This window comes from Ambystoma mexicanum, chromosome 2q (assembly GCF_040938575.1).
Source record: "Ambystoma mexicanum isolate Mex_15411 chromosome 2q, UKY_AmexF1_1, whole genome shotgun sequence".
Taxonomy (NCBI): Eukaryota; Metazoa; Chordata; class Amphibia; order Caudata; family Ambystomatidae; genus Ambystoma; species Ambystoma mexicanum.
The window spans coordinates 1,473,296,689-1,473,324,416 of NC_090924.1; the positions used below are offsets into that span (position 1 = coordinate 1,473,296,689).

The 27,728-nt window shown below is 49.8% G+C and overlaps 1 protein-coding gene across 1 annotated transcript in view; it reads left to right on the forward strand.

Moving 5' to 3' along the window:
• Positions 1-1,434: 1,434 nt before the first annotated feature.
• The window catches only part of LOC138568903 (vomeronasal type-2 receptor 26-like), a gene marked incomplete at its 5' end in the record, with an annotated part of 63,753 nt that continues 37,459 nt past the window's right edge, over positions 1,435-27,728 (forward strand). Inside the window, 2 exons of the mRNA XM_069646682.1 lie at positions 1,435-1,479; positions 14,525-14,648. Coding sequence (XP_069502783.1) covers positions 1,435-1,479; positions 14,525-14,648 — 169 coding nt within the window. The remainder of the gene's footprint in view (positions 1,480-14,524; positions 14,649-27,728) is intronic.

Below are 27,728 nucleotides of genomic sequence, written 5' to 3' on the forward strand. Positions count from 1 at the left end.
TCCACCCCACATTGAAATCTCCATCACATGATACATCCCAAATGGCAAGTATGCACATCAACACATTTCCGTCACACACACACAATGCGTGCAAGTGATCGCGAAAACACACATCGTGACATTCATGAAACCAAAGAGAGAATACCACACATTGAAGTATGAAATAAAAATGTATTAAACACAAAAGCAAGGGAATGAAATGAAACACACAATAATGGAAATAATAAAGAAAAACCTGCATGTCCAAAATGTAAAATAAAAATGTACGAACGCAGAATCCAAATCAATCCAAAAGCACGTGTCCAAAGTGTCTGTCCGTCAAAACAAATCCAAAGTGAAAAAATAAGACAAAACCATTGATCCATGAAAAAAAATAAATAAAAAGAAGTGAAATCCAGTGTTGAACTATATACAAAGTACAAATCCAGGGCCCATGAGCCCAACCATTGAAAGGAACCCTACAAAAAACCTTACCTAATGAACAACTATATACAAAAAGGTGGGGCATTGTCCAAGCGCCCCAACAGAAATGAAAACGGAAAGGAAACCTAACACTAATTAACTATATACAATGGTGGCGGGCAAGTCCTAAGGCTCACTCTGTGATGTCCCGGGCCAGGGCATCATCGAACTCCATTTCGATGTCCCGGAGGCGGGACTCTGTCCTGGCCCCGAGGTCTCGCAGGGATGCAGTCATGGCCTGTTACAACTCCCTGCGAGTTGTCTCCAGGCACTCAGCCCGCCTCAATGCCCTGTGCATGGAGAACTCCGTCCTGACCATAGTGAGCCGTGCCTCTTCCGCCCGCCGCCACTCTGCATCTATCCGCTGGCCCAATTGCTGCCATGCGGAAGACACTCCCATTCCAGGGACCTCCTGCCCTCCGGCCGATCCCTGCCCCTCTGATGCTGATGGCCCCGAGCCATCATCGCTCCCACCTTGAGCCTGCTGCTGCTGTCCATGTGCCCTGCCCGATGATGCCGGCACATCCTCCATCTGCTGGTCTCCAGTTGGTGGGGTGTCCACCCCTGCTGGCCCTCCGACTCCCAACTGTGTCAGGGATGTGATCTCCACCAGCTGGCTGCGTTGGTTGCGACAGGTCCACAAGGGGCCCTGGTGGAATCTGGGCCAGAAGACAGCAGGGAGACGACTGGCGCATAGTCTGCACAGAGGAGGAGAGTTCCGCCAGAGTGCTCGACACATGTAGGAACCCTCTGACCAGGGCCCCTCCCATCTGGGCCACGTTGCCATGCAGCTCTTCGTGATGGCATGCGTTGTCCCCCCAGGAGGCATGCACGTCATCACGAATGTCACGCGTGCGCAGTGCAACACCAATCAGGACGGACCCCATACGGTCACGGGTCTCCTCATCCATAGGTAGTGGAGTGCCAGATGACGTGGGCCTCCACCCTACCTGCGGACGGGCCTGGGACGGGGCTTCCCTGCTGGTGCATGGTGGTGCAGTCACAGGGTCAGGGACAGTGCATGCACAGGCCCCTCCGCGGTGACCTATGCTGCCTCCTGGCCCTGGACTGCACCACTTGCACCAGTGGGTCCACCCCACCAGGCCCCATGTGCAGCTCAGTAGCGGCCTCCTCCTCCTCTGCGTACACCACCAACCTGGATGGATCTGCACCGTCTTCCGCCATCGCAAGCCCCTGTGGGGGCTCACCTGCCCCTTCCGCTGCAGCCATAGTGGCAGACGCAGCACGAATTCCCTCGCTCCTGGATGATGGTAATTCCTGGGAGGATGGCTGGGCCTTGCGTTGCCGGCCGGTGGAGGCATCCCTGCCGCTATGCTCCACAGCGCCGTCTCCACCCTATTCTTCAATCGACGCTGTGTAGAGGGAGACATAGAACACAAGCATCAGGGTACTGTACAATAGTCCCCTAGACAGGAAGCAATAGCACATTAGTGGCACTGTCAAACGTCACTTCCATCATGTCCCTCCACAACACGTGGGTCAATGCAGGCAACACACATACAGAAACAGGCACAGCGCATCCAGTCAACATTTGCATCCATGTCCAAGGGCCTCTATTAACATACAATGTTGTCTTTAAACTCACATGCATCATGGGTCATACTGATCCCATGCACACACATCACCGGAGGCTCATGCATCTGGCCTTGTACACCACAGACACAGTGGATACAAGGATGACTAGACTGCATCATCACGGACATGTGTCATGCATCCATGATGTTTCAAAGTCACACACACGCTACTCAGACACACATACATGTACACCATACATGTCCATGACAGCATCACCCATCTCTCACACCCCATCCATGTCCAAGAACAGAGACAGGCATGCATTCATGTGTGCATTACGCATGCTGCTCCTCATGTTGCATTGTAACACATGCACTATCCATGTGGTTCACGCATGACTGGTCTCACATGCAGCACCATGATGTCCCTGCACAGACACATCCATTCATGGCCTATGTCACATATACAGGCAAGTAGATGACTACCAGCACACTGCTACATGCCCTGTTTCACACAGCAATGCATGGCCACTTACCGCTCAACTCCAGACGGGTCTGCCTCTGAAGGATCTGGACGTGGAGCGCTGGGTTTATGCGTTCCGGTCCATCGTCTGGATGTTGGTCGGGCTGACCCGGCACCCCTCTGCATCCTCTGCCTTCAAGAGGCACTGGGCCTTGCTGAGGGTCCTGGACCTGAAGTCCTCCCAGCGCTTCCGGACGGGTTTGATGTTGCGGGGTGGCACCCCCTCCGCACTGATGGCACCCACTACGTCCTCCCAGATCCTCTCCCGTCCTTCCTTGTTGGCACGCAATGGTGTGAAGAGGGCATCATAATGCCCCAGAACTTGCTCCACCAAGATACCAACTTCCTTATTGCTGAAGCTGGTAGCCCTCTGCCTCTCTGGCTGGGGGTCGCCAGTGGCCTGTGATGGTGTTTGTACCGACATGGCGACCCCCGAGGCAGGTGCGGGTGGGCAACTGGGTCCTGGGGCTGGGCTGAGGAGCGATGGTATACCAGTCGGGAGTCTTCTATTCCAGCAGGGGTGGTCAGAGCAACTGGACCCCTGCAGATGGCTGATGTACAGGCACCAAATAGCAGGGCACGTGGGCAGCAGGCAGGCAGGCAGCAGCAGGTGGCAGGTGGGAGCGTGCTCGGGGCTCTGGGGGGCAGCAAAATGGGCTTCTGTGCAGGAGCGTGGTCTTCCATGTGTTGTCGCGTGTCCAGCTTGATACGGAGTGATTTGGCACGTGAAAAAACTGCACGTCAGTGTGTAATTCGAGGAAAGGCCCTTAGGGCGTAAGCGCATCTGTGACGTTACGCGCGGGCGTTTCCCTCGTGATGGGTGCATAGCGATGCAGCATGTGAAAAGCCAGCACGTCCGCGTGTTAAAGCGTGTAATCCGAGGAAAGGGCCTAAACGCGTAAGTGACATGACACGCGCGGGCGTTTCCCTCAGTACGGGTTAAAGGTGAGTGGGACCAGCAGTTCGGTGTACGTGCCTTTCGTGGAGACCGACGTGTGTTTTGCTACTTTGTGTTGTTTCGCGCACCATCAAAACTTCACAGCGGATCACGGACATATCTCTTCTTCTGTCGGGGGTATTGGCTATGCGTGTTTTTCATTATGACGCTAGTCTGACGGAGAGTCGCGCACGCTATTTTTCCCACTGCGGGTGCCCCTGTGTATCACGTACCTGTTTTCAAGGTCATAGTAGCCTGCGTGTCCCACACATATGTGTTCTTCGTGTCCCTGGGTGCCACCGCATACTGTGGGAGATTAATTCCACACACGTGGGCTACCGGGGGTTGCGTGCACGGTTTTACTGCAGTTTTGGGGTGCCTGAGCGTTGCGTGACCCATCACTTCATCACCGGGGTCACATACAGCCTTGCAGGTGCAGGGGTGCTTTTAACATCTTGTATCCCACCCCCTTCACCTCAATTGCCCAGGACAATTGTCGTGTACACCTCCCATTGGCACTACTACATCTGTATGGCTCGGAGGCCACAAAAGGTGAGGGGCACCTCAGCTGGGTGTACTCCATGTGGCGGGCATGGTCAGGGACATGGCCGAGGTGACCAGGGAGTAGGGGGACTCCAGGGTGTCCAGGGTGGCTGCAGAGGGGGAAGAGGCAGGGGTGCGGCAGCCCGGGACGATGTAGTGCCACATGTTGGTGCAGTCATGCCACCACCCCCTGCGGCTCTGGGAGATGCAGTTCTTGCATCTGGCACTGGCGCCCATGTGACCCGGCAGTCCGTTTCATCGACTGCCACGGGCCCAAGGGTAGTGGTAGCTGCAGGTGCAGCTGTGGACACCACCACCCAGGCTCAGGGTCTGCCAGTGAAGGCTGCGTTGACACTTGAAGAGTCCATGGAAGATTTCCAGCAGGTCAGGAGGCACACCGTAGGTGAACGCAGGGCTGCCGTGACCTAGACACGGGTCCCTTGGGCAGTAATGTCATCTGCTGCCCCGAACAGCCGGGTGTTGGCAAGTGCAGGGGCAGATGCAGCCAACCCTGTTGTGAGTCTACCAACTGGGACAGTCACGGTCAATGGCTCTGGAACAGCGGATGTTGCAGCGCAGGGTCCAGTCCAGAGCACCCAGCAGCCACTGACGCAAGTCAGGCCTTCGGTCCTCTTTCCACCTGCCACTCCCTTGGTTCAATCCACCAGTGTCACTGGCCATGCTGATCAGGGTGGCATTCGCCAGCCAGGGTCCGCACCACCTTCCAAGAGGAGGAAGGTTGCACCTGCAGCACAGGCTGGGACCCCAGACACAGCCACGGCCTCCAGCATGTCAAGTAAGAAGCCTTTCTGTGCGCAGGAACTGGACTCCCTTGTGGACTATGTGCAGGACCATAGCCGTGAGATGCTAGTGGGGCCGAATTGTCAAACTACGGCTGCCCATTGGAATACCCACTGGAAGCATGTTGCGGATAATGTGAGTGCATTCGGCCATGAGGTGCGCACAGCTACCGAGTGCAAGAAGCGTTGGGATGACCTCAAACGCAGCGCTAAAGCCAAGCGTGCCTCTAATTACAACATGACTCTGGTGACTGGCAGTGGGCCAGCACCTGAGGAGGATGACCTCACTCCACACGAGTCAGTCATTGCAGAGTTCATACCGGTAGAATTGGTCGAAGGAGTGGGAGAGATGCAGGATTTTGATGCCCCATCCAGTGAGTGTTGTTGCGTGTTAGTCTTGGCCATGTGTGTTTTACTTGTGTGATGTGTTGTGCATGACTGCCACTACATGTCATGTGTACATGGTTGTCATGTGTAAATCATGCAATGCTTCACTGATGCGTGCATGCTGTGCAGGGTGGTGGACATGAAGAGCAGACGGGGACTGTCCTCATCACCACACTTGCACCCTACTCACATACTAGTCACCTGGATGCCCCTCTGGTCCATATTCTAGTTCACTGGCCCTTCTGCATTTAGCCAGGGGTGTCTTTCCTCTTAGCACTGGGACTATGTCATTGTATTACTGATGTGCATGTGTCCTCTGCCTGCATGTGGGTAATCCACGTAGGCATGCCCCCTTGCCCCTCCACCCTCCTTCACCCCAATTTCACCATTGCACTGGTGTGCATCATTTTGGCGTACTGCAATTGCCTGTTCAAGCCTCCTGTGTACGTGCTAACATCCAACAGCCAATCTGCCAGACACATGCAGTGGGGTACATACTCTGTCCTTCATGCAGGGTGTCTCACTTGGACTGTGCAGATGGCCAATGCTCCGATTGGGACATGAGTGCCCATTCATGTTCCATGTGCATTCCATGCATGCCCCTATGTGTCCTTGACTGGATGATCATTGTAGTACGTGTCCAGGATGACCTACATTTCATGGCATTTCATCAGCCATCCATCCCATGCCCACTCTGGCTCTGTCCTGCATCACACACATGTTTAGGGTGTCACATTTTGTGTGGGGCACAGACCTCCCCCTGTGTCAGGCCCACTGACTCTGTCCAACTGATGTAGTGGCTTCTTCACATATGGGTGTACTACTGAGGGTTCATCATGTGTCCTGCTTACTGTCCCATTGTCATCTGCTGTGTTTCAGTTGACACAGATGATGCAATTGATGCTAGTCAACACTGTCTGCCAATACACAGGTCTCTGGTCACCCTTTAGCTACCATGCAAAGCATCCCTGCATTTTCACTTGGGGGGGGTTTGCTTGTAGCCATGCAACCCATTGCATGCACATTGCACATGATGCCTGAATTTTCCCTTGCACTGCCTTCACATTTTTTGATACACATCAAGATGTACTAGTTTATGTAGATAGTGGGTAACGTACACATGTTCTGCACTGCATCAACCCACTTATGAGCCATGTAACAACGTTCTACATGCCTACTCACTGATGCAATGTCAAAGTGACCTGGCATGCATGGCAGGTTCTCATTTGTGTGTGACATGTCTGCTTCATGTGTTGGCTGTCTGTGTGATGTCTATGTGTGTGTGTGTGTCATGTGCTTCTGACATGTGTACTAATGTTTTTTTTCTCTACTTTTCAGATGATGACGCAATGGAGCCAGAGGATTGAGTTGTCATGCCAGGCACAGGGTTGTTATCACAGCAGCAACCCGGCACAAGTAGGGATTGTGGGGTGGTAGGCCACAAGAACCCACATGTGCTACAGACCATCTTGCCATTGGCTGGCAATGAGTCAAGTCCAGATGACCACTCTGACGTCCATGTCGAGTTGGATGTGCATCGGGTCCATTCGTCAGGGGTGAGTGATTCTCATGTGGACGCTCCTCTGTCCGTGACGCCTGCACTGAGGGGCCAGACGGTGGCGGCACCTCCGCCTGTGGTGGATCGGGATGCAAGGTCACCCTTCACACCAGTCGCTGATGTGCCTGGGGCATCACGTTGACAGGGGCATATAGTCCTGCAGCCGCGGGCGGTGCCAACCCAACAAGGACGGCCGGTCCTTGGGCACCGCAGGTGTCGAGCCCTGCAACGCGGTGGCCGCACGCAACCGAGGTATACTGAGTGGGTGCAAGACATAGTGGCCAATTCAAAACAGCAGGGGGCAGTAATTGATAACATTGCTGTGAGCATGGAACATGTGGCCCAATCCGTGCTCCCACCTTTTAGGCAGGTGCTTCTCCAGCGGCAGGTGGTGCAGTCCACGGCCCGCTCGCTCAGGCTGGGCACGGCGGCCTCAGACAGGGCACGCCAGGCTGAAATGTTGTCTTTGCGTCAAGCAATTGATGCTCACGCAAAGGCACACATGGAGGCCCTGAGGGTTGAGTATGAATCCCTCAGATCCACTCTGGGTGTGCTCATGATGTCCCAGAGGGAGTGGTCAGAGGAGAGGTTTGCGCAGCTTGAGCGTACCATCTCGGCTGAGCTACGTGCTTGCCGGGAGGTGCATCAGTTGTCCAGCCAGGCCACGCAGGAAGAATTCCGTGTTACATGTGTTACCTTGCAAGAGGAAGCAAGCGTATCACAGGAGGTTCAGCATGCTGACCTATGTGTCATTGCCGCACAGAACCAGGCTCACCCATCTGGCAGACTTGCTGCCGACGAGGGGCAAGCTGCACCTAGGCGTGGTCAAGCTCCTGTGCCACGTCCTCCTTTTCAGGAAGAGGCAGACTCAGACGACGAGATATCTCCCACACAGGTCGGGCTGTGCAGGCGTTGAGCCCATGGAGGTTTTTATTTTGTCTCAACATCATTGCATGTGGGTGTTGAGGTGCACCCTGTACCTCCCCCTCCTGGGTGCCTCCCCCCGGGTTGTATGTGGCCATTTTTGATTTTAGTTTAGTTAGTTAATATTGTTTTTCATAGTTAGTTTAATTAGTTAATATAGTTTAATATTGTTTGTCTATTAGACATTCATGTGACGGTGTGGTTCTTTGTGGCTTTTGAAAGCATCCACTGTCTGTTCCAGCTAGGCCCTTCAAGCTTGTCTCATGTATGTGTTTGCAGCTTGGGGTCCTGACTCACATAGGCCACTCCTGCTTCTCTTATCCATGGGCTCGCTAGGATGGTTCGGTGTAACAAAAATGTACACAAGGCCTTTTGACTTTCCTCATAACTGTGGCCTGTCTGCTGCTGTACTACTTGTGTTAACACCCCTAGTGGGGGTAGACAGAAGCATGCACCCTTTGCCTGTCAAAGTCACACTGATGGTGGGAGGAGTTTGGATGTAGGTCTGTAACCTGGCCCAGTGACAACCAGCATGAAGACACAAACACAGAGAACTTTCCAGCATTATTAATATCTTTTATGCAATTTCTGCAGGAAAATAAGCCTCCACACTAGCTTTGCCAGCACACACAGTGACGAGTTATCCTGAAATCAGGCCACGTTCGGTGGTGCAGACGTGTGCATGTGTGCGCAAGCAGAAGCACAGGGCTTGTGCTCAGACATCCGACAGAAGCAGACGTGTTTTGCAGGAGCTCCAAGCAAGGTGAGCGGCACAAGGGGCCACACCGCAGCCAACCTTCCACCAGGCCACTTGCACATGTATGCTAAGTAGCACCAGTGCTGGGGTGCTTTGCTAGGCATTGTTGGAGAAGCACACAGTTCAGCTAAGATGCGTTGAGGGCCAAATGCAAAGTACCTTTACAAGTTGTCAGGGGCACACGCAGGGGCCATCAAACATATCCTTGAGTACACCCTGCTCCATTGAAGCAGAGTTATTAGGGCAGTAGCGTTCCTAGCCAGTAACTGATACAGCCCACAATGACACCCAGCGAGGCACAGACTCATGTGCAGTGCATATAATTTGCATGAGCAAATTGCCACGTGCACTACCTATTGAAATCCGTGGCTGCCAGAACACGACTTGTGCTGAAGTTGCACCTCGCTATACGCGTGTAGCAGCTCACCCAGGGACCATTGTATCATGTGTGATTCTTGACGCATTGGTCTTTCATTGCCTGCGCGCCCACATGTGCCTGCCTTACTGCATTGACAGTGTATGAACCATCATGGGGCAAGCTAACGCATGTTTACAAAGCAGCAGACAAGAGTGTTTGTTTGTGGAGAAGTCACTTACTTTGGGGCATGGATGGTGTTGTGTGTGTGTTGTAAACACACATTCAGATTAGTAACTCACGCTCTCTTTGCAACATTGAACTGCTCCTGTTACCGGACCTGAGAGTGTGCAGGTAGGAGGCCAGCACTCACCCCACAGATAAGTCTCTCTTTGGCTTGCATTTGACTCATTTGGTACAATGTGCATGATGAACATGTCTCTGATTGAGTATGTGTTATTGTTGTTTTTTGCATTTTAACTACTTTCCCTTGCCAATCCAACTCCCCTCTCCTGCCCCTCTTTCCAGTTATTCTGGATACCTCTCTCCTGGATATCTCTCTGGATATCTCTCTCCGCGGCAGGGGCCTCCCTCTGGAACAGCCTTCCTGCCTCCCTGAAACTTGAGGAGAACCATCTCCGGTTCCGGAAGCACCTCAAAACATTCCTCTTTGCCTCTGCCTTCTCTGTCCCTCTCCCCTGCTAAATTCTACACTGAAATTGCACTGAATCTGCAACTGGGTCCTGGGCCCAGCCACTCTCCACTTGCACTGCCTCCCTGGCATCGCATCCCCTGCACTGCGGGACTGTCTCTGTATCCCTACAGCCCCCCCTTCCCAGCACTTGCCTGCACTTACCTTGCACTTGCCACCAGCTGGCCTATTTATTTATTTATTTTTATTCTACTTACTTGTACTGCACTTCCCCCTCCCCTTCCCCTTGCACTTTTCCCTTCCCCTACCCCTGCACTTGCGCGGTCTGAATGATACCTGGCCTAGTAGGATCGTTGTCTGTCTTCCCCTTGTTCCCCCCTGCCTCGTCGCGCCTTGAAACACTTGTGTATAGGCGCGTTACAAATGCCATATCATATCATATCATACCAATGAGTGTCCAAACAACATATCCCTGACCCTCCTTCCCCGCCGGGGTCTCAGAGGCCTGTGTAAGTTTGACCTTGCAGGCACCCAGACCACGGAGGGGGTGGTTGGTTCATGCCACATCTGTACTTGGACACCGGAGCTGTGACACAGCCCCTCAGTTGTTGCATCCTCATTGTATGGTAGGTACCGAAAAATGGTAACCATCCTGTTGGACCATTGTTGTACTGTGCGACCTTTGTTGTTCTATCATTGTGCTTGGACATGTGCTTTGACATTTTCTGCTACTTCAAGTCATCTACTGGAGACTCTTCCAGGGTTTTATGGTGCTTACAGCCTTTTTCCCTGGTTTGTGGGTTTGCCTACTTGGAGTTCTATGCGATTTGGTATTTTTAGCAGTCAAGGTGGCCTCTGAGGGGGCTGGACCCTATTTACACGAAAGCTGGAACATGGAGCCCAAGGGGTAGGGCGATCCTGTAGCCAGGTAGACTTGAAGGAAGAAGGCTACATAACCCAGAGACAGTTGCTCAGAAGGTCACAGTGATGTGTAAATGGGGGAGGGCCTTTTGTTGTTGGACAGTTGGCTTGGGCTACAGTGTTTTGAGCACTCTGACATTGTAATTGTGGGGTACTATGTACATGATGTGTTCTGCTGGTCAATGCCTGTTCCTGTGTTGTCTTTACTTTTCAGGTGTCAGGGGATTGGTGTGGTTTGACATGCTGGGGTGTTCACATGGGCAATGTTCACATGTGATGTGCAGAGGACACTGAGGGTCACTTGATTTCACATGCATGTATTGAGTGCATGTCCCTAACGACACACACAGTTGCACAATGATCCACCACATGTACAACCACCCTTCCATGGCCACAGGTGCACACAGATTGCATTCTCAGGCCCGCGGTGTCCCTGCAGCACATGATCTATTATCATTCGTGTATCATGTACATGTGTCATTTGGTTGTGGATGTGATTAGTCTTGTTCATGTGATGCTCGAGGTGTATCTGCAACACAATGGCTGCTCACTGTGCTGTGTGCTGAGCAGTGTGTTGCAGGAGACACACACAGCACACGGGTTCGGGAGTAGGGATTTTGCCTTGCCCAATGTGCATGTGAACAGGCATTCAGTGTTGTGTTCATGCTACGACTGGTGGAAAGCATTTGTTTATGACGTGGTATGTGTGGGAGGTTGTTGGTCAGTCATTTCATCTGATTCCATGTCAGGCGTCATTGTCTCGAGACACTTTCCATTTATGACATGTCACTTTGTATCTTATTGGTCATGTGTTGGGCTTTTGCTATTGCATGCCATGTCATGGTGTGGCAGACAAGGGTGATGTGGGCTGGGAGGGTTTGGGTGACATACCAGGGATTGTCATGGCCTGTTTTGCAGGGGGTGGGGGATGTGATACACACCTTGCATGTGTTCCTTTTGGTGACACAGGATTGGTTATGTTTAAGTAGCTAGGGATGAACACAATGTAGCACTTCTGTGGCAACATTCTCAGGGTGGTAAGGTTGTGACAGTTGACTGTCTCTTTGTCATCATCGATTGTCACCTGGTATGTGCCAGGCCTGTGTGCACTCTGCAGGGGTGCGAGTTTAGGTGAAAAATGTGGCCACAAGCTGGGTCCGGGCTGCCTCGCCACGTGCCCTATCCCTTCCCATGGGCAGCGCCTGTGCCTGTGGTTTGGGATGTGGGGGCACCACCATGTCCACCGGTACGTCCCGCCATGTTGCAACATTGTGCAGGATACATGCTGCCACAATGATCCTGCACACTACTGGGGGTGCATATAGTAGCTGGCCGGCAGAGCAGTCAAGGGAGCGGAAGCGTGACTTGAGCAATCCGAATGTGCGCTCCACTATGCCCCTGGTTGCAATATGGGCAGCATTGTATCTTACCTGGGGTTGTGTGGTGGGGTTCCGGATTGGCGTCATCATGTGGTTGCTCAGAGGGTAGGCACTGTCCCCTGGGGCGGTGATAATGGTTGTGATTATTGGGGTTTGTGTATTTGTCTGTGTGTGACATGCATGCATGTGCACAGGCATTTGTACTCACCTAAGAGCCATATGTCGCCATGCTGCCCAGCTTCCAGGGCCCGGCTCAGGGCGGACATTCTGTATATGAAACTGTCATGGGTAGAGACAGGGTAGTTTGCATAGACAGAGGTGATGATTCCCTTTGCATTGCATATAACCTGCACGTTGATGGAATGCCAGTGCTGGCGGTTTCGATAGTTGTGCTCAGTGGCCCTAGGTGGACGTAGGGCCACTTGGGTGCAATCTATGGCACCAAGCACTTTGGGGAAGTGTGCCACCCTGTAAAAGTCCTGGACCACGGCCTGCCTTTCTGCAGGTGTTCTGGGCATGTATATGTGCTTGCGGACTGAGGGGCCCGCAGTCATGATTGCCAAAACCTGGTGTAGGCAGCGTGACTGCGTGGCCTGTGAGACCCCCCCCACTATGGCAGTTGTCCGCTGAAATGACCCAGTGGCCAAAAAATGCAGGACATTGAGCCCCTTCTCCAAGGGGCTCAATGCTTGGGAGCACAGGGTGGGGTATGTAAGGTCATCTTCCCACTCCCTGACCAGGTCTAGGATGATACGACCTATAGGAAACCTATACCTGCCATAGACCTGGTCGTCAGGCATCCCAAAAAGGCTAGTCCGGAGAAAGAAAATGCGGGCCCTGGCTATTCTCCTCCTCTTGCGGTTTTCCACAATCAGTGCTGCGACAAATGGGGCATTCATCATAGCTGTATATAGGTGTTTGTTATTTGCGTGCACTTTTATACTGTGGGCGGGGACGCTTCCGCCTGCCTTCGCGTGGCGGACGTGTTGACTCCTATGTACGTCTTTCAGCATGCGCGGGTTTCCCGTATTCGATTCCTAGAATATGTGTTGTTTGCGTGCGTGTGGGCGTTCCGTGTATTTCCCTGCAGTACTTCCCCAGTTACATCTTCTTTTTCATGCGTTGTTCCTCATTCCGTGTGTTACTCCCCGTGTCCCGCCCCCTTTTTGGTGTGCGCACTGACGTTGTGCGCTTTCCCTGTGCACGTCGCGCACGGCGTTCGGGATGTTGCAATGACGTGTGCGCCTGTGTGCGCCACGCATGGGTTTGGCGCAAATCCCGAGGAAAACATGCACAGGGACTGCCATGAATCGCATGCGCCTGTTTTTTCACGCTTACGCCAGGATTTTCGGCGCACGTTTTTTCCATGAATCGGCCCCTATGAGTGCTCGAGAAGGGGAATCCTCTAGAACTTAAGAACCTTGAGAAGAAGGACACCTTTTCTTCCACGTGTTTGTTGTTGAGAATCACTCTTTTTCACATGGATCTTTGTTTGTTGGTTTCCACCAGGGAAAAAGTCCTGACCTATCCAAGAAGGGCATACATCTTGGGCACTGTTCATTTTTCCCTAAGGAACAATTAAAGAATCTCTGCTATATCCACGCATCCCTGTGAGTGGGCAGAGGGCCCCCAGCCATACCACTAGCTCAGTGTGATTATCACGTGTGTCCCTTATCTTCTCCTCGGCATTATATGCATCTGTGTCCTCCATCACGTCTTCCTCAGACCACACACTCTGTGGTATTATGAGCTTCATCCTCCAGGCCCCCGGCCCATACCACAAGCTCATTGTTATAATCCCCTGGGTCCCTTATCTTCTCCTCTGCATTATATGCATCTGTGTCCTCCATCACTTCCTCCTCCGACCCCACAACATGTGGTATTATGAGCATTATCCTCCAGGCCCCCAGCCCATACCACTAGCTCAGTGTTATCGCCTTGGCCCCTTATCTTATACCCTGCATTATATGCATCTGTGTCCTCCATCACTTCCTCCTCAGACCCCACACACTGTGGTATTATGAGCTTCAACCTCCATGCCCCCAGCCCTTACCACTACCTCATTGTGATTATCACCTGGGTCCCTTATCTTCTCCTCCACATTATATGCATCTGGTCCTCCATTACGTCCTCCTCAGACCTCACACGCTTTGGTATTATGAGCTTTATCCTCAAGGCCCTCAGCCCATACCACTAGCTCATTGTTATAATCCCCTGGGTCCCTTAGCTTCTCCTCCGCATTATATGCATCTGTGTTCTCCATCACTTCCTCCTCAGACCCCACACTCTGTGGTATTATGAGCTGTATCCTCCAGGCCCACGGCCCATACCACTAGCTCATTGTATATATATCCCCTGGGCCCCTTATCTTCTCTTCTGCATTATATGCATCTGTGTCCTCCATCACATCCTCCTCAGACCACACACACTTTGGTATTATTACCTTTTACTCCATTTTATCCTTCTCAGTTGCTTCGCTGTATGTTTTTACCATCAGTGTTCTCAATCTTCTCTGAAGATCCCCCCGAGTCCTCCATCCTTTCCTCCGGATGAAACCCTCAACTGATTATCCCATTGCTTGCTCCTCAGACCACTGCTCTGTGTGATTATCGGCTGTGTCCTCCATCTTCCCCTTCCACTGATTCCTTGCTCTGTGTTATTATCACATGTGCTCTATCTTCTCCTCCTCTGACCCCTCATGTTATTATTATCAGCTGTGTTCACCATCATCTCCTACTCAGACCACTCACTCTGTTTATCATCACTTGTGTCCTTCATCTTCTCTCCTCAGATTCCTCGCTCTGTGTGCAGTGAGAGCTGTCCTCCTGGATACCGCAAAGTCCTTCAGAAGGATCGGCCAATCTGCTGCTATGACTGCACCCCATGCCCTGATGGAGAAATTACTGACTTTAGCGGTATGTGATAACATCTGATACACTTATTAATATGAAAAAAGTGGAAAATACAGCTATTTTTTTTTTATTATTACTTGATTTAATTGTTTAAAACAATTTTTACAAGTTCTCCTTACCTCCCGCAAGAGTAGTAGAGAGAAAATTTCAAGCCGTGGTTTACATTTACTTTCCCCTCCTCATTGAGTTATTAGACCAATATCACGAAAAAAGCCCACCACTGCTATTACCCAAGACGTCTTTTCTCCGCTGATTAAACAACACCACCATTCCTCTTCATCATAGAACTGCAAATTTCTGAAAAGAGGACCGAGATGTAGTGTACGTGCAGCCAGCACAGCCGGGCAAATCATTAGCAGGTGTTTGATAGTTTCCACCTCATCCCCAATTTCGCAGAATCTGCACCCTTTTTCTTCTGACTTATTCCTTCTTGACAGAACTTCCTTAGTGTGAATAATGTTCAGCCGAATTCTCAGGAAAGACTCTCGTACTGTCTTGTCAGGACATTTCGACAGGTACTGTTTTGTAGAATTGACTTTCTGCCAGATCAAAGGCAGGTCGGGTATCAATTTCAAAGTCGATGCCTTCTCCAATGTGTCAATCCAATCTTTTTCCATAATGCGCGCTTTCACCTTTACCGGATTGTTAATGAGTTCGTCACTGGAACTACTCGCCCAGTCTAGGAGAGTTATCATTCTTAGTGACCAATCGGACAGCATTTTGCACGACCCTGATATTATTTCCTGGTGTATTTCCTTTAGTATCAGCGGCGGAGAGGGTAGCAGCGTTTTTCGGTATAGCATGATTTCATTTCGAGCCACGATGGAGCTCAACGATTGAAGCGACAGCTCTCTCCTTATTAATGCAATTGGAAGCGACTGTGGCAAATTGAGCAGTTTTTTCCAAAAGAGTCCCTCCACTTTTTCCCAGAAGTTCGATGGTAAATTAGGTAAGGCTTCAACTCCATAAGTCAGGGTAGGCACTACCTTCGCTCTGTAGAAGGTCAGGAATGGCACTAATGTGAAACGGCCAAATTTAGTCGCAACTGCTCTTGCCTGGGCTGTGAGTAGGCGAGTTTTAGTCATTATGTTGTCTTGCATTGGGACTTCTTTTATGCTTTTATTTAAGATAATCCCAAGGTACTTGAAGTTGGTCACAATTTCCAGCTGTTTGTTGTCCACTGCCCAGCCGAATTTCTCCGCATCACGGGGCGACTTTCCAAACGTCATTATTTTGGTTTTATCGAAATTCATCTGAAGATGGTTTTCTTTAAGATAGGCGTTAAGATTGTTAATCTGTCTCTGCAGGCCTATAGGTGTGAGGTCCATGAGGATAATGTCATCTGCGTATAGCAGGCGTGATATTTTGCTTGTTCCCAATGTCGGGGGGAAACTACGGACTCTCTCCTCGTAGTCCTTGTAATCCGCTATATAGGCGTTGTACAAGGCCGGGGCCAGTGGGCAACCTTGTTTGACGTCTCTCTCGGTCTTGATCCCGGAAGAGAGGCGACCCAAATTATTTAACTGTACACACATTGAGGTTTCTGAGTACAGGGCTTTTATTGGATCCAGAATCTGTAAGGGGCAAGCGTGATGATGTAGTTTCTCCCATAGTAGCCCTCGATCGACACTGTCAAAGGCCTGGACCAAATCAATAAAAGCCATGTATATTTTGGGCCGTCCCTCTGATACCTTAGCTTTCAGTGTGCTCAAAGCCAATATGTTTGCCGTCGTGCCAATGTTTTTCACAAAGCCTCCCTGCAGAGGATCAAACAGGGCTGATGTTGGTATCCAGGATTGAAAATTGTCTAACAATAGGGCTCCAAAAAGTTTGCCTATGGAGTCTAGCAGCGCTATTGGGCGATAGTTCGAGGGAATGTCTTTTGAGCCCTTTTTGAAAATAGGCACCACTAAAGCCTTTTTCCATGACAGTGGAATCTCTGAGAGCTTAACACACGTCCTGAAAACCTCTTTGATGAAAAGTGACCACGCTTTCAGATTTTTTTTCAGATCATAGTTCGTGATGCCATCAGGGCCGGCTGCTCTAGAGCCATTAAGTTTATTGATTTTCCATTCGATCGTCTCGATATCAGTTGGAACAGCCCAAACGATCTTTTTTGTCCGCTGATCTGGTGATAATAGGTTTTTAGATGATGATGGGACTCCATAGAGATCGGAAAAGTGAGATTCCCAACTTGCATCGCTTATTGAGTTTTGAAGGGCTTGATTCAGGACTTTCGAATCCCCCTTAATTAGGGACCAGAAGTCTCGCGCGTTCTTACCTCAAATGGTTCGTAGCATGAGCTCAGCGTCATCTTGAGCACGCTGGTATTTCGATGTCCTTAACCATGATTTATAATTAATCGCTGCCAAAATTGCTTCTTCTTTTTTCTGTAGAGACTCAGAAGTAGCTGCTGCTCGCTTCAGTTTTCTCACCCATTTTCTGCGTTCTACTAGTTGTAGGTTGAATACGTGATTAAATGGCATTGCAGTTGGCTGCTTCTTTCCCTTATTAGAGGCGAATATCGAGAGAACTGAGGCATAGTCTGTCGATGCATTAGCCCCAGTAAGATTCCCGTTTTTCTCCTCCTTATACAGCTGTGTCAACTGGGCGATTGCGGATACGGACATCTTCAACCGTGTGCCACTTTGGTTGACTTCCAGGTTTGCATTTGTGTAGCGGGCTTCTGATCTTGGTGAGGCCCAAGAAAAACTCACGATATTATGGTCGCTATGTTTAGTCCTGGTCACTTCAAAGGATTCTTTTATTGTTAAAAAGCTCCTTGATACCTGGATGTAGTCAATGATGGCGGTTTGATTGTTTCTCTCCCAAGTTGGGATAACCTCTGCATTAGGGGCTACTCTTTGTAGCAGATTATGTATATCTCTTGCCTTTATTAGGTTTGTCCATCTCCGGGCTCTTCCCGTCGGAGAGTTAAATCCTTTAGTTAAGTCAACGTTCAAATCCCCCACCAGGATGGTGTAATTGGTGGTGCTCGAAGTTAGGTGATCGTCGATGATCGTCTCCATTTGATTGATGTAGTTGTCACAGGTCACCCGTTTTGGGTTCCAATAGGTATTCACCAGTAGTATCTCAAACTGCGGGGCCTTGTCACCACCATTACGGGAAGTGTTCCAAGTGATAATTACTGCCAATATAAACTCTGTTGTTTTGAGTACCTTTTTCAGGTAGAGGCCACTTCCCGATCTGATGGCGATAATAAGCCCTGATCTGGGTCTGCCCTTATTTTCTTTAAGAGCCGGCGAGTGAATCAGGTGGTAACCGTCCAAAATAGGTTTCTCCCTCAGCCAAGTTTCTTGTAAGCACAGCACATTGAAACTTGTGAGGTCGACATCTGACTCAACAGTCAGGTGTTTGAAGCCCCTGGTGTTCCAAGACCCTAGCTTTAAAGAGGGAGGATCACATGTCGGAGGCGCCTTGGCATCCTCAAAGAAGTCAGTAATTAATCCTTGTGGTGGCTACTTGCTTCTTTGGGGACCTCTGCTGGATTCCGGCTTGTCTCCATTTTGATCGATGAAATTCGAGGGCTTTAGATCACGAAGAGGCGCCCTGCAAGACCCTCTGTGACTCAATTGTTGTTCAACTAGTTGGAAAATTCGACGAGTAGAAGGTATCGGCTTCTCATCGGGGGCCCATTCCCTCTCATTTATGCCTCTTCCGGTGGATAGTTGCTGGTTGCTCCTTCTTACTGAAGGGGCATCCTCCATCTTACCAATGTTAATGAAACCGCCCTCTTCACTTCGCAGTTCGTGTCTTCGTCTGTTTTGCAGGATCGGCCTTTGGCGTCCGTAATTTTGTTTGTTCGCCTTGTAATTTGTTGCATTTCGTGACGCCCCCTCTTGGGGTGGCTTAGGCCCCAGGATTCCGTCTGCGACGTAGAACAGCTCGAATCCCAATTTGAAAAGGTTTGACCTTTCCCCCCAAATCTGTTGCTGTATATAGTTTGAATCAATGTGGAGATACAAGCTGTCTTTTCTTCCATTGGGGTTTGGCTCGAGGATGTTGATCTCCTTTATGATATTAATTTGCGAGAGATGAGACTCGCTAAATAATTTTGCCAGGGCTCTACGGTTCAGGATCCAACTGTCCTGTTTTTCATGGACCCTTTGGAGTTTGAAAATCCTGGTAGTATTTTCTTTTTTTTCTTGAAATTCTTGATCCACAGCTGCCTTTCGCGGGAGCCCCTCCAACACAGCTCCCCTTTCATGCCACCTCTGCTCGTGGACTCGTGATTTATAGTGCGGATTTAGGACTGCTGGGGAGGCTCTTCCAGCCTTTGATCTCTCCTTACGGTCTCTTTTTTCCTTCAGCGACCTGACTCCTGGATCTATGGAAGCACTTTTGTTGTCGCTGTAACACTTTTTCTTGGTGTTAAGCCGGGGAGAACGCCTGTCTTCCCTGGATTTGTGTGTAATATTATCCTTCTTGGATCTCGATCCCTCGGGACCTGCCATGGAGGGCTGGCTCAAATTCCTCTTGTTCTTGGTCCGAGGTATAATTGATGGCGAGTCCATGAGGAGGGCTTTTGTTTTTGGTTCTTCCGCGGCTCTGTTTTCGCGAGTCTCTGGAATTTTTCGTTTTTGCTGGATTGGGGGCAGCGGGTCTATCTCGTCCTCTTCCACCGAGTATGTACTGAGGTCGATTAGATCAATTGAGTCTAAGTCGCTCACGGACTCCATGTCAGGGGGGTCCTCCTGATTTTGATCGGCTGGCTTTAATTTAAACACTTTTCTGTTTTGCACAGGTGACGAGTCATTTGCCATCTTTGACTCTCTTGTGTTATTCGGTTTCAGCGTTGCTGTTTTCCTCAGGTCAATTGACGCTGGTTTGACCACTCTCTGAGCCTTTTTTCTTCCTTGGGCCGGATAAGGAGCACCTACGTGCTTAAAGATTTCAAAGGTTGACGGGACCCTAATTGCTGCAAAATTGGTACCCGTCACTGCAGGTTGAATCTGACCGTCTTCCGGGAGGTTAAGGACTGTTGCACCATTTTTCGTGCCTGCTAAGCTCTTTGTTTGCAGGTCAGTTAGGCCCACCTCGGTCCTGGGAGGCTGGGGGAAGATGGAATTTCCACTTGTGGCCCTCAGATCTGCTAAACTGCAGACATTCTCCGATGTTTGAGATTCCTGGTTACTTAAGGAAACCAGTTTGGGCGCCATCGAGTTGTCGTTCAAGCCCCCATCCACATGCTGAGGTCTCTTGTTACCTGAAGCATTTTGAGAGTCGTGCCCGCAAGTCCTGTGGGCCAACACAAAACCTTCTAGATAGGTGAGTTTAGAGTGCATAAATGCTATTAGAGTGTTTTGATCTTTGAGCGTCTCATGGATCGATTCGTACAGCTTCCCAAACGGAGCCAATGCTATCGTGACGGTGGACAAGATCGTCATTGGATCTAACTTTTTGACAGGTGTTTCTGGCATCGGTTTGGCAGTGAGTTCGCTCATCCGACTAGGAAGCACAGGGGAGTTCACGTACTGATCGTTCCCGATGCTTTTGTCTAGGCCAATTCCTAACCCTATCTCCTTGACTCCCTTAGGGGAAGGGGGAGATCGAGTCAAGAGGAGTCGGAGGGAGCATTGGTTTGAACGAGGAGGCTACCCCCTCTTCAGGGTCAGATTGAAAAGAGATCTGACACTTCCTCTCCCGCAAGCCCCTCCTGTCCTTGTTCTGGTCTTCCTGGGGCTGCCGACGGGGGTCCTGGGTTTCGGCAGCTAAAAGACGCTCTTTTTCTCTGCGTGCCACTTCAAGAGCGTCGCTTATCTCTGAAGGATTACTCCGCACATCTGTGCCAGCCTGAATGTCTCCTTCATAACCAAACCCAACCTCCAACCCTGGTAGCGTATTGCTGGATGGGTCGTTTGCAGGCCCGGTGGGTAACTTCGCTGGCACCGTCTTGTTGTTAACCTCTTCCCCATGAGACTTAGGTTTTGAAGGTAGAATTAGATTTGAGAGATGTAGGGCCGTGTCCTCCATTATGGCCAGCAGCTCCGCATCAGAGAAGTCCTGCTGTCCACGACCTTCACGGCGCGATTTCTTACCAAAAAAGTCTTTAAGGGTGATCATTGCGTTTGTAGGGTTCTGGTGCTGAGTTCTTTTCCCTCCTACTCCCCCTCTCTTATACGGAGCTTTTAAACACGCTGGCCTTTTGGGGAGCATTTTCTGTATGTTCCCCTGTGTCTTTGAATGAACGGAGGGGTCCGTCCTCCTTTTGTCAGATAGAGGACTCGATGGTAGGGTGTTCACTGGAGGAGCGTTGGGCAAAGAACCTGCATTAGACTGAGACAGCGCTACCGGGCTGAGGGACGCTGTGATAGCCGAGGCAATGTAGTCTTGGGAACTTGGAGAGCCCATTAACCTAACCTCTCCTTGAGGCGACAATGATCTCGCCCTATCTACTGGCACCAGTCTCTTCGGGGAGGTAGGAGGAGTAAACTCTATAACTACGGGGCTTGCCTCTGGGCCGGTTGGTGGTGTGGGAGGGGAGATCTCCTCGCCGCCCGGCGGTGTTCGCAGGTCATCCGTTTCCCCCATCGAATGTATCATGATGTTCACTTGTTCCCCCCCCGTTGTGGGCGTATAGGATAGACCCGCCCCCTAGATCCCCTTCCTCGGGTTGGCGTCCACTGGCTCTCTCTCCAAAGCGAGCGGGCATGGGTAGTTCTCAAGTCTGATGGGGGGGGTTCTATCCGTGGCACTGGATTTATCTTAGATGACGCTTGGGGTTCCCTGCTTCCCCCTTTTGTCGCATGGGGTAAAGTTTTGGGCGTGGGTGTTTCGCTAGTCATGGAAAAGTCTGTGGCGCCCTTGCCCAAGGTGATTGTTTCTCCCCCCAGGTATTCACTCCTCTCGATCGTAGGGAAATTGAAAACACACTCTGAATGTTGTGATTGGTTCTTTACGTTATTGGGAAATGTTTTTAGGGGGAGGTTAAGATGCAGGTCCAACGAAGGACCATGTTCAGTTACCTGCTCAGCTGCATCGGTAGAGCTGCTATTTGGAAACTCTGGGCACCGCAGCTTCGTGCTCCGTAAGTTTCTCGGCTCGAGTTCGTTCACTGAAGGTTTCCTTTTGGCTCTTAGCGCCAGATCAGTCATGGTGTAGAGGGCCCCTCCCTTGAGACGCGCTGTTAGAAGAGCACTCCTTCCTCCTCCCGCCGACCGCGGACTGCTGACTGCCCTTGTCAGTCCAATCGCGGTCCGCTTCGCGGAGGGTAATGATTATGTACCAGAGGCTCACCAGAGCACACGCCTCTCAGCACACGCCTCCAAAGGAAAGTAAGGAAATACAGCGCTCTCGAACAGCGCTCACTGCTCACACTGCTGACTGCCCTTGTCAGTCCCTTCTCGGTCCGCTTCGCGGAGGGTAATGATTATGTACCAGAAGCTCACCAGAGCACACGCCTCCAAAGGAAAGTAAGGAAATACAGTGCTCTCGAACAGCGCTCACTGCTCACACTGCTGACTGCCCTTGTCAGTCCCTTCGCAGCTATTATATCCTGGGGAATATGTTTTTGGGGTGTACTCAAAAATGAGAACATGATTCAATGTTTAAAAAGGTATTTGTCCAGGTACTGATATGTTCAACGTATTCCTCTCCCTGCTCATCCATGTCTTTTAATCTATCACTTCTTAATCCTGCAGATGTCTGTTAATGGAATCACATCAGTCACGCTGTCAATATATCAAAATATGGCTCTTTCAACAACACCTGACCAAGGACTAATTCCAACAGACTGCATACTGACGTACAGACCTCAACACACACTACTAAGTTACTGTTAAAAGATGGCAGCCCTAACTATTGCTACCCACACTCTGTACAGAGCTCCACTTCTCTTGAGCTAAGAACACACTTTATACAAAATAAAATAAATATAATACATCCCATATCCCCACTTCCCTTTATTTACAACATGCCAAGGTTGCATCACTTGCTGCAAAGAGCACATTATTTTATCGTGCTGAGCACATTAGTTCTGTTTTGGCCGTATTTAGAATTTAGACACATCCAATTCTGCAACATCCAGTTTTTCACAAGGCCATAGATGTAATCAACCCGAGCAGAATCAACTGCGTAGTTACCAGCCAACTCCATAAGGAGCCAAGCGTCATCTGAGTAGTTGGTAAAGCAGATGTCCAAGGAAGTCAGGAGATCACAAAGCGGGCTCATGCATACGTTAAATAAGATAGGGGACAGTCAGGCACCCTGAGGCTCAGCGCAAAGTATCGACTCAGTGTTTGAAGAAGCACCACCTCAACACACATGTGACTTCCTGTTGCTCAGAAAGGAGCAAATGCAATCGGTTGCTTCACATGAGCACCCGCCATGGGTAGACAGGGACTGTGTAGGTGCTGGTGGTCTAGCAGGTCAAACAATGCAGACAAGTCCAAAAGTTTCAGCAGGCCACTTGTGCTTTTATCTACGATATGGGGCATGTGCGTCTGAAGGTCCAGCAAGCCACTTTCAGTAATATGCTGGACACAACATCCAGATTGTTTCGGATGAAAGACATTGGAGTTTTCAAGATGTCTTTGTAGCTGCAGTGTCGCCACTGTATCTATAGTTTTCAAGAGGAAGAGCGTGTTTGTAATGGGGCGTATGTTGCTGGGGTCCTTAGGCTGAATCTTTTTGGCAGTAGAGTGACTACCACATGTTTAATGGCGTCCGGTTCATTCCAATAAGTAAAAGAGGAATTCACAAAGTGCTCCAAAAAAGGAACAAAGATGTCAAGGGTGTCCTAGGACAAGTTTAGATGGCAAGATATTACCAAGGCAGGATGTAGGGCTCATAGATATGAGAATGTTTTGCATTTCATCTCCTGATAAACCAGAAAAAGAGAACATCAAGGTGGAAATTGCTTCAGTGCTGGAACGACTACTCCCTTTGGACAGGAAGGATGAAATCTTTGTAAGTCGGGAGTATATTCAGCCGAAATCTCATGAACAGATCTCTGTAGTGAGCCGAAGGAAACTTGGACAGATATGCAGGCACTTTGCCAATCGTGCTCCTTTCCCAGAGGCATTGTAGCGATAAATTGAATTTATTTCTAATAGCCGGTGTATCTTTCCAATCCTGAGCTCGTGATGTGTTTTTAACCCTTCCCGGGTTCACCATCAGCATCTCAACCATAATTTCACAAGCATTTTTTAAACGAGCAATACTTTTCCTTTGTCATTTTTTCAGAAGACAATATGGTTTAGTATTGATCACATTCCTCAAAATCTCAAAAGCGGGAAAATAATGTGAGGCAAGACACTTTACAAGGAGAGAAATCGACATCCACAGAATAATGGATTCCATAGATTTAGGCCCAATTCAAATCTAATCGAGGCGACCAGCAGATATTTAGGAAGTCTCAAAACCCTCCTCAAGAAGAATCCCTCCAGAATCCCCCATGTTTGCCAGGCAAGATTTAGCATCACCTCTGCACCATAAGTTAAAATGTGTATAAACTTTTGTTTATAAAAATTAGAAGTGGGAGTACGGTGTATTTCCCATAAAATGTGTGTAGGGCCACCCGCTGGGTCGCCAGTCTCTTCACCTTAGATCTAAGTATTGTATAGAATGCCCTTTCATGTATACGTCTATTTACCAACATGGCCAAACATGTGTTTGTGTCGACTAGCAAGAGTTATTCTTCGCCTATCACCCAGTTATAATCATGCTTAACCCTCCCCTGCTGAAAAAATGACATTTCTTGACTTTTTGGCATTCATTTTCAACTCAGTCATGGAAATGTTGGCCATGCATTGATTTAGCCTACGGTGATGCCCAAGGAATAGCAAAACCATTCCATGGTGGGGGAAAATATTAAATACTGGGACTCCCCCATATCAGAGATATATAGATTAAACAATGCCAGTGAACCCATAGGCCCTTTAAGCGAGGTAACAATATACTGGATGGATAGGGATTCAGAATTTACTCTGACACCAATAACAAGACCGACTGAGGATGTTTGGTAAACTGTAACTGTTTTATTTGCAATTATCTAAAACAGGGAGGTTACAACAGACATCAACGGACGTTCGCTCAAGCTCTCAATGCTTCATAAGAAAAAACACATATTTATAACAAATTATGTCATACTACGTGGCAAAATTAGAACATCTACTTGGGGTTATGATAGGCTTAAGGGGAACATCTAAATATACTTTCTATGGGTGGTAGGATCATGGTTGGATCTCTAACATCAGATGCACAACTTATTCCCACCCCTAGTGCAAGTCATCTTCGCTGTCATAGAAGACACACTGTTTCATTGGCTTCTCAAACTATTGGGCTCTCGGCTACGCGGCCCTCTACAATTGGTTGGCATGCTTTTACCCTTATGGAATATTCTACTCGCTAGCAACACGCAAGCTGGTAGCCCAGGTGCTTCTGGGTTGGCCTGGTCATACCTTCCCACCCAATTAACCCATCATCCTCATCACTCTGCTGTCTGCCATTCGAATTAGTCTTTGAACTCGGTCTTGCAATGTTCACTGTGCCTGAGAATTAAAGGGCGTGTGAGCTCAGCCTTATCGCCAGTCTCGATTTAGCTTTCCCAAAGTCTATTTCCATCTTGACCATGTGACAGGGGACTGTGTCCGAGCTCCTTTCTTTGTATTTAATACCATTAAATGAATAAGACTTGGCACTCATAGTGTTTTTCCATCGCACCTCAAACAGGAGATCATCTTGCTTCTCATGTTCTTTGTATCTTCTCGAATAGATAACTAGTTTCTTTGCTGCCTTCGGCTCTTGATACTGGGCCAGAAAAAGACAAACCTTTGCGATTCTTCCTCCATTGTCAGCCGTCTTTCTTTGATGCACCACACTTTCAGCCCTTTTTGCTCATGGGGTCCCAGTTTGCAAAACACGACGTGGAACATCCAGATTCTGTATAGATGTATATAATGGTGGCACCGCCTGCAGTCTATTCACTACATATAGCCAGCCTTCATATCATGATGCCTACCCCCGGAGCACCAGGCCAGGCCCAGCACCCCCGGGAGCAGGCATCATGCCCCCGGGTAAAAGCCCAGCGGCCCCTTATAGGGGCTCTTTGGACTCTGTCCTGGCGCCTTTGGCGCCAGGCTCATGTTGGACATCAGTCCTGGCGCCATAGGCGCCAGGCTCATAAAGGAAAGTGTTTGGTGCACTTACCTGATGCAGACCATGCTGCATACTCACCTGATGCAGACCATGCTGCATGAAGACCCAAGCCAAATGAGGCATAGGAGGGACTATTTTACTGAAGGGACTATTTTGTTACTTGGGTGGGGCTGTGGAAGAATACTTACCTAGGACTTCTTCCAAGGCTATTTAAGCCATGCCCGGACAGCCACACGTGCTTCGCGTTGTTCTGCATCCCAGCAGCTGAACACTCACCGTGTCTGCTCCTGCACCTGGACTCCAGCCACGCCCGCCTCGAACCTGGAACACCTGTAAGGAAAGAAGAGAAGAGAAAGGTGAAAACCAAGAACTTATTCAAACTTCTTACCTGCATCCGGAATCTTCACGCCAGATTTCTTGAACAAAGATTCCATTTAAAAGCATTGCGTTGCTCGCTGCAGCGCCGCGCTTCACTCACCTGTCCTCGAGACATCTCCCGGCTCCATCGCGGCTGTCAGCACCGGTCGCCACATCTCTGCACCTAGGGGAGAGAAGAAGAGACAAAAGGTGAGCAGAGGGAACACAGGAGGAAAACCGAATTTTCAGCCATAATTCTTACCGGCTTTTCTTGGTGAACCATTCCACATTTCTGGTCGGCGCCACTTCGTTGGCAGGTACCGCACCCCGGCACCTACGGGGAAAGGACAAAAGACATTACTGGGGAATTATAAAGACATTTAGAGGGGTCGCCCTCATCACTAACTCACCTGATTTTACCATTGGCAATTTAACCCCTCAACGCACCGCCTTCGTTCTGCACCTGAAATAAAGGACAGATCACAGGTTAGGAAGACAACATAAAAGAGGCTCACACTTGAACTTTTGAATCTTCATACTTACGGCGTATCGCTCAGAAAAGTCAAGTGGATTTTGCCAGCGCCATTCTGAAAACCAGTGAAGTAACTGGACGAACGCGCGCCCCTGCACCAGAAGCAGGATGGAGAGTTCATCCTTCCAAACCATAAGGTGAGCTTAAACCAGGGGTTTTGGAGGAAGTCAGAGAAGAACGAAGGGGGAAAGTGGGGAGCAAGCACACTATTCTGCAGACAGTTAATCCCCTTTCTCATCTGCAGAAGGATATTCCTACGGGCCAGACAAGCAAGATTTGGGGGTCCTGTTCAATCGGTGGTCCGAGTTCTGCGCATCACGCTTGAAGAGGCCACAGCAACCCAGACTAGACCAGCGCCTCCGTGGGAGCCAGGTGAGCGTTACAGAACCCAGGCGCTATGGAAACTTCTGAGACTGACCAGTTGGCCCAACTACTGGGGGAATTACGGGCCGAAGTACACGCCGCTCGTCAAGAGACTAATGCTCTCAGGAGGGAAGTGATTGTAACAAAGGAAAGAGCTGATGACCTGGCTAGACAGCTTTTGCAAGGTCAAGCTGGACAAACTCCTTTACCCGGTTCCGGGGAGAACCCCGCTCCTGTGCTTTCCAGTAACCCGGTGCAGATTAATCTACCTGGAAACATGCCGCTGGCCCCACCCGAACGCTTTGCTGGGGACCCCAAACGATTTGCCGTATTCATGAATCAGTATCGTTTGCATTTCCTATGCAGACCTGGGGCCTTCCCTAATGACCAGACCAAGGTAGCCTTTGTATTGTCTCCGGGGGGCTTATCATCTGGTACGAGTAAACAAAATATGGACTATTCGAATACCAGGTGATGCCTTTCGGGTTGTGCAACGCGCCTGCTGCCTTCCAATTGTATTGTCATATCTCAGCGGCAGTGCTGCCGATTGGTCAGTTCCACTGGTAACTCAAGATGACCCGATTCTTCGTGATTTTCAAGGATTTCAAGCAAGCATGGAAAGGTTATTTGCTCGTCACTCCCAGGGGCAGGCTTTGGATGACAAACTTATATCTCTGCAACAGGGCAATCAAGACCTCCTATCCTACATTGCA